Source organism: Danio aesculapii, chromosome 12 (genome assembly GCF_903798145.1).
Source record: "Danio aesculapii chromosome 12, fDanAes4.1, whole genome shotgun sequence".
In the NCBI taxonomy this organism is placed as follows: domain Eukaryota; kingdom Metazoa; phylum Chordata; class Actinopteri; order Cypriniformes; family Danionidae; genus Danio; species Danio aesculapii.
The window spans coordinates 4,436,974-4,449,473 of NC_079446.1; the positions used below are offsets into that span (position 1 = coordinate 4,436,974).

Genomic DNA, 12,500 nt, shown 5'->3' on the forward strand with positions numbered 1-12,500 from the left:
TACTTATTGGATTAAATTACATTTTACTAAAATGTTTTTGATTCATTTATGCTTATTTTCTGATAAACATGATGGATTTTGGATGTTTTTATGAGTTTAGTTTTATTTATGAATGAATATATCTAATAATATAATTTTAATATACCATAAAATAATGTAAAAAGTCTAAACTTTTATTAGTTACTATTATAAGTCCTTAGTAACTATTATAACTATTATAATATTTTGATAAAACACTGAAAATATTTTATAAAATATATATAATTTCTCCATTGAGATATATCTAATCAAGATATCGACACTTGCACCAACATTTCAACGTTTTATTCATAGACTTGAGTATTATAACCTTTTATAACCATAAAATACTGTTAAAAAAGTCAAAACTTTTATTAGTTACTATTATAAGACCTTATTAACTATTATAACTATTATAATATTTTGATGAAACACTGAAAATATTTTTAAAAATTATAATTTCTCCAAGGTATCGACACTTGCACCAACATTTCAAAGTTTTATTCATAGACTTGAGTGATATAACCTTTTATAACCTATTAAAAGCAATAAGAAGTATGAGCTTTTAGAATTTGTTTAGTTTTTCCGAAATCTTTTTGATTAATACATGATTTGTATTAGTTGAATTATTAACTTTTTAGTTTTCGGATGCTCTTATGAGTTTAGTTTTATATATATAAATGCATATTATTTAATAACATACTATAAAATGCTGTAAAAAGTACAAAAATATTGATTATACAGGCAAATTATGCTGTGTTTAAATAAATAAACATGCGATTTATGTTTTCTGCCGGTTTGCACCATTTTCCAAATTATGCTTTCCTTTTATTGTCTACTTATTTATACTTTTATTATTATAGATGGATAAAAAAAGACTCTCAGAATCCCCTCCAAAAAAAAAAAAAACATTTATATATTAGAAATGTATGCAAATGAGTTCATATAATGTCTCATTTGGATATTTAAACATTTGCAAAAAATTGTAAAACTTGCAATACAATTTTAGTTTATTTCTTAGCATTTTTAATAAGCAATCAATTCCGAAAGTGCGCTGAGAACTATTAGATAATTGTATTTTTTACACTATTCACATGGTGTCTTAATTGAATGGGAGCTCTGACAGTCATTATAAACACTTATAAGTCATTATTATTGATCTTGATATTCTTACACAGTCATTTCGCATTAAAGTTGCAGGGTGTTGAATATCCAGCTTAAAGAAGAGATTTTTTAGCCTTCATATGTAGTGTTTAACATCAAGAAAACATGTGATATACGTGTTTAGGTGAATCATACTCATTTTGTGTCTGATGTCAATAACAATACACATTTTTAAAAGAAGTTTGTTCCTTAAAATGAGCTTTTTCTCCATCACTGAACCATAAATCTACTCTTACACCAAAAGTTTTAAGTTTAATTTGTAGTATTAAGTATCATAACATATTATATTGAGTATTATAGCATATTATGATAAGCAAATTTCTATTTTATCGATAAAGGGAGGAAAATATATTTGCTTATTGGATTTTTTTTCATTACTTTTTACTAAAATGTTTTTGATTCATTTATGCTTATTTTCTGATAGGTTTTTGGATGTTTTTATGAGTTTAGTTTTATTTATGAATATACTGTATCCAATAATATAGTTTTAATATACTATAAAATACTGTAAAAAGTCAAAACTTTTATTAGTTATTATTATAAGACCTTAATAACTATTATAGCTATTATAATATTTTATTAAATTCTGAAAATACAACATTTCAAAGTTTTATTCAAGGACTTTATCTTCATAACATATTAAAAGCATGAAGAAATTTTGTTTTTCCAAAATCTTTTTGATTCATTTATGATTATTTGTATTAGTTGAATTATACACTTTGTATTTTTCGGATGCTCTTATGAGTTAAGTTTAATTTATAAATGCAAATTATCTAAAAACATAATATAGAATTACTATAAAACGCTGTAAAAAGTACAACAAAAAAACTTAATTCGGCGGATTATATACAGGCAAATTATGCTGTGCTTAAAAAATCTGTCTGTTTGCACCATTTTCCAAATTATCCCTACTGAAAAAAACAGCTTAAACCAGCCTAGGCTGTTTGGCTGGTTTTAGCTGGTCGACCAGCCTGGTTTTAGAGGGGTTTTGGCCACTTGCAGACTGGTTTCCAGACATTTCCAGCCTGGTCCTAGCTGGTCAGGCTGGGAGATGACCAGCTTAAACCAGCTTGACCAGTCTAGCCAGGCTGGGAGCCCAGTCAAAACAAGCTACGTCCAGCTTAAACCAGGCTGGTCAAGCTGGTTTTAGCTGGATTTAGCTGGTCATTTTCCAGCCTGACCAGCTAAGACCAGGCTGGAAATGTCTGGAAAGCAGCCTGGAAATGGCCAAAACCCCTCTAAAACCAGGCTGGTCAACCAGCTAAAACCAGCCAACCAGCCTAGGCTGGTTTAAGCTGGATTTTTCAGCAGGGATGCTTTACTTTTACTGTCTACTTTACTTTTTTTTTTACTTTTATTATAATAGATGGATAAAACAATAGGTAACACTTTATTTTGATGGTCCATTTGAGTATTAGTAGACTGTGTGCTTAATGTCTGCTGATACTGCTCTTCAACAGACATTTAACTGACTATAAGACACTTTGCACGTACTTGTCAACTAACCCTAACCCCAACCTAACAGTCTACTTATGATCTAATGAGAATTAGTTGGCATGTAGATGCAATACATTCAACAAACGGAAAATAAAGTCTGGCCAAAAAAGACTCCCGGAATTCCCTCCAAAATAACATTTATATGCTAGAAACGTATGCAAATGAGTCCATATAATGCATCATTTAGATATTTAAACATATGCAAATTTGAACATTTTAGAAAACTTGCAATACAATTTTATTTGATTTCTTAGCATTTTTAATATAAGCAATCAATTCGGAAAGTGCGGTGAGAACTATTAGATAATTGTTTTTTTACACTATTCACATGGTGTCTTAATTGAATGGGAGCTTTAACAGTCATTATAAACACTTATGAGTCATTATTGATCTTGATATTCTTACACAGTCATTTTGCGTTAAAGGTGCAGGGTGGTGAATATCCAGCTTAAAGAAGAGACGTCAATTCCTCAAACGCACAGACATGACTGCGTGCATATTTCTACGCGGAGCCAAAATTGTAAGTATATGCTAATTATTTGGTGTGTTAACGTCTTTAGAGAATATGTCAGATTTGTTTTATAGTATTGAGTATTATAACCTTTCATTAATACAGTAAACTAAATTTTTTTTATATAGGAATTCATTTCTTATTAGGTTTAAATACATTTATTTTAGATGTTTTACATGCAGCATACATAAGGAATGCTGTTTTTTTCCCATCAGTTGAATTATAATCTTTATACTTTATATTCATATTTGATAACTTTATAGTTTTATAATGTTTTTAATAGTTTATGTGAATTTATGAATGTATATATATTATATATATAATATATATATATTATTTTATTTCATTTTTTTAAACTACTTGGTAGTCATCAAATTTGGATGAAAATTTTAATTTAATTATGTGAAATATTAGATGCAGTTATGTTGTAGTTTTAAACATTTATTTTATTGTGTTTTTCTAATACACAAGTTGTGTTTACTTCATTATTTTACTTTTTACTTTAAAGTTACTAATATGCTTTTGAGTATTTTCTGTTAAGTTTACTTTAATTATGAAACACATACCTAAAATAAAAGAAATGCTGTGTTATTATTAAAATGTCATTAGTGAATTTGCGTTATAAACATTTACACACCTTTATAGCATTACACACCAACATCTAGACATTCATGAAATATTTTTATATAATTTTTAATTATGTTGTTCAATTATTTTTAAAAATGTAATACATTTTACGTTGAAATATGACAAAAACGATAGTACATAACTGTTATTTGGAGCGTCACAGTGACAGCAAGAGTCTTATATTAGATTATTTTTAATACTAATATAAATGTTACACTTATTAAATTTTAATAAGTGATAGATAGATAGATAGATAGATAGATAGATAGATAGATAGATAGATAGATAGATAGATAGATAGATAGATAGATAGATAGATAGATAGATAGATAGATAGATAGATAGATAGATAGATAGATAGATAGATAGATAGATAGATAGATAGATAGATAGATAGATAGATAGATAGATAGGCAGGCAGGCAGGCAGGCAGGCAGGCAGGCAGGCAGGCAGACAGACAGACAGACAGACAGACAGACAGACAGACAGACAGATAGAAAGGTAGGTAGGTAGGTAGGTAGGTATAGGTAGATAGATAGATAGATAGATAGATAGATAGATAGATAGATAGATAGATAGATAGATAGATAGATAGATAGATAGATAGATAGATAGATAGATAGATAGATAGATAGATAGATAGATAGATAGATAGATAGATAGGCAGGTAAATAGATAGATAGATAGATAGATAGATAGATAGATAGATAGATAGATAGATAGATAGATAGATAGATAGATAGATAGATAGATAGATAGATAGATAGATAGATAGATAGATAGATAGAACCATAGAATGATAGATAGATAGATAGATAGATAGATAGATAGATAGATAGATAGATAGATAGATAGATAGATAGATAGATAGATAGATAGATAGATAGATAGATAGATAGATAGATAGATAGATAGATAGATAGGCAGGTAAATAGATAGATAGATAGATAGATAGATAGATAGATAGATAGATAGATAGATAGATAGATAGATAGATAGATAGATAGATAGATAGATAGATAGATAGATAGATAGATAGATAGATAGATAGATAGATAGATAGATAGATAGATAGATAGATAGATAGAACCATAGAACGATAGATAGATAGATAGATAGATAGATAGATAGATAGATAGATAGATAGATAGATAGATAGATAGATAGATAGGTAGGTAGGTAGGTAGGTAGGTAGGTAGGTAGGTAGGTAGGTAGGTAGGTAGGCAGGCAGGCAGGCAGGCAGGCAGGCAGGCAGGCAGGCAGGCAGGCAGGCAGGCAGACAGACAGACAGACAGACAGACAGACAGACAGACAGACAGACAGACAGACAGATAGATAGATAGATAGATAGATAGATAGATAGATAGATAGATAGATAGATAGATAGATAGATAGATAGGCAGGTAAATAGATAGATAGATAGATAGATAGATAGATAGATAGATAGATAGATAGATAGATAGATAGATAGATAGATAGATAGATAGATAGATAGATAGATAGATAGATAGATAGATAGATAGATAGATAGATAGATAGATAGATAGAACCATAGAACGATAGATAGATAGATAGATAGATAGATAGATAGATAGATAGATAGATAGATAGATAGGTAGGTAGGTAGGTAGGTAGGTAGGTAGGTAGGTAGGTAGGTAGGTAGGTAGGTAGGTAGGTAGGTAGATAGATAGATAGATAGATAGATAGATAGATAGATAGATAGATAGATAGATAGATAGATAGATAGATAGATAGATAGATAGATAGATAGATAAAGAAATAAATAATTAATATAATAGATTTAATATTAAAAAATAAAAAAGATAAATAAATAATAAAATAGATAGATAAAAAGATAATTAAATAAAACAAAATAGATAGATAAATAAAAATAAATAGATAAAAATTGATTGATAGATAAATGAATAGATAAATACAAGAAATAAAGAAACAAACACACATTTATTTGCTTGAAATGGATGTAAATGAGTCCATATGGAAATAAATAATGTATTTAAACATATGCAAAATTGAACATTTTATAATACTTTCAATTCAATTTTATTAGATTTTTTTAATGTAAGCAATCAACTGCAGAAGTGTGGTGAAATGTTTTTAGTAAGAAAAATAAACCTAAGCGCTGTGCAGTCAGACAGTGTGCTGATTGGATTTGCTGTATTGTGTGTTAGTCAGACAGATAACGCTCATTAATCTGTCATCATCAGCACACTAAACCTGAAACCTGCAGCTCATCTGCAAATGCAGAAACGTGACGGACGCTCAGTGTTTCCTTCCTAATGGGATAAATTACAATCCAGCGCCGCTGCTTTTAAAGCATTTCCCCTCCGTTATTAAAGTGGGCTTTTTAGATTAATCTGAAAGCTCTGAATAGAGAGCGAGACGTCCAGACATGAGGCACGTTTGAGAGGCTTAACCTACCTGTGTTTGTGCTTTTGCAGGACCGAGAGCTGGCGGATGATGAGATTGAAGGTAAACATCTGTCACATTCTGGACATTCAAGCTCTGTCAGAACACAGACAACAGAGACATATCACAGCTTTTTAATATAACTTCCCTTCGGCTTAGTCCTTTATTTATCAGGGGTCTCCACAGCAGAATGAACCGCCAACTGTTCCAGCATATGTTTTACGCAGTGGATGACCTTCCAGCTGCAACCCACTACTGGGAAACCATACACACTCATTCACACACACACACTCATACACTACAGCCAATTTAGTTTATTCAATTCAGATATAGTGTTTGGACTGTGGGGGAAACCGGAGCACCCGGAGGAAACCCACACCAACATGGGGAGCAGGGCCGTGCACAGGGTAGTGGCCCGGTGGCTAGAGCCCTCATTGGCTGAGGTGCCCCTCTTGCTCAATTGCCAACCCCCTATCCCCCCATCGCTATTCGTTTTGCGTTCGCCACAACCCCCCCACCCCCGCTCTTCAGTTTGCGATCGCATTAACCCCCCCCCCCCCCACTCTTCACTTTGCGATCGCGTAGAGCACCTGCCCCTGTAAGGGTCTGTGCACGGGCCTGACGGGGAGAACTTGCAAACTGCACACAGAAATGCCAACTGACGCAGCTGGGACTCGAACCAGTGACCTTCTTGCTGTGATGCAACAGTGCTAACCACTGAGCCACCATGGCGCCTTTAATATAATAACTGAAAGAAATAAAAATATGAATCATAAAATACTGAACACTGCTAATTTATAGATGTTTTTTACAGTGTGTGCGGTTTGTTTTCTCTCTCTCTCTCTCTCTCTCTCTCTCTCTCTCTGCGTGTGTGTGTGTGTGTGTGATTAGAGCTCCGCGAGGCCTTTAATGAGTTTGATAAAGATAAAGATGGTCTGATCAGCTGTAAGGATCTAGGGAACCTGATGAGGACGATGGGCTACATGCCCACCGAGATGGAGCTGATCGAGCTGGGCCAGAACATCAACATGAACCGTAAGACATTCATAGCATATTAATATTGTCAAACATTAAAAAAATATTATAGTCAGTAGTTTCTTCTCTAATCCTAAAATTGGAATTAATTAAACTGGAGCCTTTTCCCAAGACTGTTATGACAAGTTTAATGGCCATTGACATCTTAAATCTGAAGATTTTTAATATTTTGATTAAATAAATAACGCATGAACATTTATATGCATTTATGTTTGTATTATATCATCTTTGGATCAAATTACAAAAACAAAAAACCGAATGACCACTTGTGTGAGGTGTTTCTAATGCAGTGTCTATAGGGGCAGGAGAGTAAGTTTGACATTATTCTCTCTTCTGGCTGCCGTTATCAGTCTCTCACATTTTTTTTTCTTTTTCTGAAAGTCTTGATAACACCATTATGGAGTTTTTCTTTTATTATTTTAGTAAATAAGATTGTAAAAAAAATATTTGTTGTTCTCTCCCATTCACTGCGCTGTAAGTTCACCCAACAATGATGACTTCACTGCTGAGGAACCCGGAAATTGGAAAAGGGTCTATGCTAAATGGTTAAAAACAACAAATATCTAAATATAATCAATTTAATAATATAATATCATTGTGCGTGATGTAATTATGGAACGAATAAAAAAAATTCATTTTCTGTCAGTCTAAGTACACAATGTGAATACATAACAGTCTTTAAATAGGAAAATAAGTCATTTTTGAGGAAGATGGTCTAATCTGACTCAGTGATTTAGCTAAAAGTGTTGGATATCGATGTGGAAATTGACTGAATTGATCTGTTAATAAGCCTATTTCGAAATAAATAAAAAAAGCACAGCCTTACTGAAAAAAAACAGCTTAAACCAGCCTTGACTGGTTTTAGCTGGTTGGCCAGACTGGTTTTAGAGGGGTTTTGGCCATTTCCAGGCTGGTTTCCAGCCATTTCCAACCTGGTCTTAGCTGGCCAGGCTGAAAAATGACCAGCTAAAACCAGCTTGATCAGCCTGGTTTAAGCTGCTCATAGCTGGTTTTGGCTGGCTAGACTGGTCAAGCTGGTTTTAGCTGGTCATCTCCCAGCCTGACCAGTTAAGACCAGACCATTAAATATGGGTAAAGGGCATTTTACCATAAAAAGAAGTTGCGGTAAGGCTATTTTAATGTAAAATGAAATTGCGGTAGGGCACTGCTGCTGTAAAGCACATTTACAGGTAAGTTACTGTAAAGCGGCAGTTGTGGTAAATTGATAGCAACAGTGCTGCCAAATTACTGCAAAAATACAATAAAAGGTCTAACAGTGTATAGGAGTACATTATACCTTATATTGAAGGTAGAAACTGTAGTATTGTGACAGTATTGTGTGTTTTGTTTCTCAGTGGGAGGTCGTGTGGACTTCGAGGACTTTGTGGAGCTCATGACCCCAAAGCTTTTGGCAGAAACCGCAGGAATGATCGGCGTGAAGGAGCTCAGAGACGCTTTCAAAGAGGTGAGAAGGAAAACGAGTGGTGTTTTGTGGATTTGCCTGAACAGAAGGTGGTGAAACTCTCACCTGCGTTCATCAAAGCTTATCTGAGGCGTTATCTGCAGTGTTATCTGTTAGTTAATGAAGTCAGTTTGCTGTGGATGAAGAGATGATCAGTGGCTCTCAGCTGGACAACTGTGACAGTAATATATGGCGCAGGTCATGAAGAGAGTAGAAAAAACAATGATGCACTGTTTTAAGTCACTGTGAAGCTGTTTGTTCATATTTTTAGCTAGGTTTTATTTTTATTAATAATTAGTGGGCGACGCAGTGGATCAGTAGGTAGTGCTGTCGCCTCACAGTAAGAAGGTCAATGGTTCGAGCCTCAGCTGGGTCAGTTGGCGTTTCTTTGTGGCGTTTGCATGTTCTCCCTGCATCCGCGTGGGTTTCGTCCGGGTGCTCCGGTTTCTCCGGGTAGGCAAAATTGTCTGTAGTGTATGAGTGAGAATGAGAGAGTATGGATGTTTCCCAGAGATGGGTTGCAGCTGGAAGGGCATCCGCTGCGTAAAATGTATGCTGGATAAGTTGGCGGTTCATTCTGCTGTGGCGACCCCAGATTAATAAAGGGACTAAGTCAAAAAAGAAAATGGATGAATTTTCGGCTTAGTCCCTTTATTAATCTGGGGTCGCCACAGCGGAATGAACCGCCAACTTATCCGGCACATGTTTTACGCAGCGGATGCCCTTCCAGCCGCAACCCATCTCTGGAAAACATCCATACACATGCATTCACACTCATTCACACTCATACACTACGAACAATTTAGCCTACCCAATTCACCTGTACCAAATGCCTTTGGACTGTGGGGGAAACAGGAGCACCCGGAGGAAACCCACGCGAACGCAGGGAGAACATGCAAACTTCCCACAGAAACGCCATCTGACCCAGCCGAAGCTCGAAACAGCAAGTGAAGTGACAGCACTACCTACTGCGCCACTGCGTTGCCCTATTATATAATTAATATGTATATTTTATGCCACTATTATACTATATGATCATATTTTGAATTAGTTAATAGTTTTAATTTGTGTATTCATGTTAAGTTTATATTTATTTTAGTTATTTTTTTATATTTATACATTTATTTATTTATGTATTTATTATATAATTTAGATATTTATATTTTATGCTACTATTATACTGTTTGTTCATATTTTTAATTCGTTTTTAATTTTTAAATTGGTGTATTCATCTTAAGTTAAATTATGGTTTTAGTTATTTTGTTGATATTTTATTTTTATAAGTAAATATTATTTTTGTAATCTATGTTTAATCAAGTTAAACTAAATGAAAATGACCAATACTTTGCAACTATAGTCATTTTCTTTGTCATTTTCATATTTGTTTGCATGTTTGTCACACTTTAATGTTTAAGATCATCAAACAAATGTAAATATTAGTCAAAGATAACACAAGTAAACACATCAGGCAATTTTAAAATGAAGATTTTCATTGTTAATGGAAAACAAAATCCCAAACCACATAGCCCCCCCCCCCCCCCCCCCCCCCCAAAAACAAACCATAAAGCTGCGGTCACACTGGGCTTTGTGTGAGCAAAATTCTGTCGTACGGTGCTGTGAAAAGGGGCGGGATTAAACAAGATGATTAGACATTTAAAAAAGTGAGCGATTGCTCCATGCTTTAAATTTCTGTCCAGAGAGGTCATGTTTTGATCCTCGATTGGTCTCACACAGTCAAGTGATGCGATTTCGCAGGTCAGAGTTCACCAAGCTTGAACTTTGCACCGCAGCAACCTGCGAAACTCGACGCATGACCCTGCGTTTCCGGTCTGATGCATTCGCGTGCGTATGAATGGAAGTCTATGGGAGGAAAAGTCAAGTGTGACCGCAGCTTAACTCTGGTTTATCACACCTGAGCTCAATTCCTCCAGCCACACCCAGGCCTGATTACTGCCGCACCTGTTCACAATAAAAAAAATCCATTAAATAGGACCTGCCTGACAAAGTGAAGTAGACCAAAAGAGCCTCAAACGCTACACATCATGCCGAGATCTAGAGAAATTCAAAAACAAATGAGGCTTTTTTTAAATTAATTTATTTATTTCATAATTGATTGATTGAGTTAGTTAGAAATCACTTAAATAGGATCTATCTGACAAATCAAAGTAGACCAAAAGAGCCTCAAAAGCTAGACATCATTCAGGGATACAAAGAAATTCAAAAACAAATAAGAAAGAAATTTTGTTTATTTATTCATTTATTTGTTTATTTATTTAATAATTGATTGATGGAGTTAGTTAGTAGTCACTTAAATAGGACCTGCCTGACAAAGCAAAGTAGACCGAAAGAACCTCAAAAGCTAGACATCATGCTGGGATACAAAGAAATTCAAAAACAAAAAATGAGAAATTCATTCATTCATTTTCTTTTCGGCTTAGTCCCTTTATTAATCTGGGGTCGTCACAGCGGAATGAACCGCCAACTTACCTAGCATATGTTTTACGCAGCGGATACCCTTCCAGCTGAAACCCATCTCTGGGAAATGTGAAATAAATTTTATTTATTTAATAATTGATTGATTGAGTTAGTTAGAAATCACTTAAATAGGATCTGTCTGACAAATCGAAGTAGACCAAAAGAGCCTCAAAAGGTAGACATCATGCTGGGATACAAAGAAATTTAAAAACAAATAAGAAAGAAATTTTGTTTATTTATTTATTTATTTATTTAATAATTGATTGATTGAGTTAGTTAGTAGTTACTTAAATAGGACCTGCCTGACAAATCGAAGTAGACCAAAAGAGCCTCAAATGCTAGACATCATGCTGGGATACAAAGAAATTCAAAAACAAATAAGAAATAAATGTTATTTATTTATTTATTTAATAATTTATTTATTTATTTATTTATTTAATAATTGATTGATTGAGTTAGTTAGTAATCACTTAAATAGGATCTGTCTACAAAGCAAAGTAGACCGAAAGAGCCTCAAAAGCTCGACAACATGACAAGATCCAAAGACATTAAAAAATAATTAAGAAAGAATTAATTTATTGATTTATTTAGTTCGTTAGTTGTTTAGTAGTTACTGTAATTAACGCAGAGAAACGTGCAATTTTCAATATTTTCAGTGTTTGTTTGTGGTCTGCAGTTTGATATGGATGGTGATGGTGCAATCACCACTGAAGAACTGCGCAGTGCGATGAGTAAATTACTGGGTGAACACATGAACCGCAGAGAGATCGACGCTGTTGTCCGAGAGGCAGACAATAACGGTGACGGAACTGTAGATTTTGAAGGTGAGAAATGATGCTAGATTTCAACATGTGACAAATAAAGCTTATGGACTCCTCACACTTCCTACACATGCAGCACGTGTGTGTAATAATTGTATTATTTTTCTTTTGCAGAATTTGTGAAGATGTTGTCAAGTGTGTGAAAGCGCCATCTTGGATGCTGAAGATTCATAAAACACAAAGGAAAATATTTAAAGCCAAACCAGTGCACAGCATATGCGTATATGCAAATATAATAGCAATCTACATAAACAAAAATCCAGACAACTATGCAAAAAAAAGGAAGTGTGTTAACTCTGGATTTCAATGTAATGCAGATATTGATCTGAAATCTGAATGTGCAAAATTTCTTTGAAATGTTAAGTCTAATATCATCAAGCTTTTGTACATTTTTGGTGAACATAAGATTTTTTTTATTGGCAAAAATGAAAAAAAATAACATTTTATAGAATATTTATTACTG

The 12,500-nt window shown here is 33.6% G+C and overlaps 1 protein-coding gene across 2 annotated transcripts in view; it reads left to right on the forward strand.

The window, feature by feature from the left end:
• cabp5a (calcium binding protein 5a) overlaps positions 1-12,390 on the forward strand; it is a 21,102-nt gene extending 8,712 nt beyond the window's left edge. For both annotated transcript variants that reach the window (XM_056469623.1, XM_056469622.1), the window contains 6 exons: positions 3,105-3,199; positions 6,277-6,307; positions 7,136-7,279; positions 8,635-8,744; positions 11,893-12,040; positions 12,152-12,390. In XM_056469623.1, coding sequence (XP_056325598.1) covers positions 3,164-3,199; positions 6,277-6,307; positions 7,136-7,279; positions 8,635-8,744; positions 11,893-12,040; positions 12,152-12,180 — 498 coding nt within the window. In that variant the 5' untranslated portion in view covers positions 3,105-3,163 and the 3' untranslated portion in view covers positions 12,181-12,390. The remainder of the gene's footprint in view (positions 1-3,104; positions 3,200-6,276; positions 6,308-7,135; positions 7,280-8,634; positions 8,745-11,892; positions 12,041-12,151) is intronic.
• The last annotated feature ends 110 nt before the right edge of the window (positions 12,391-12,500 follow it).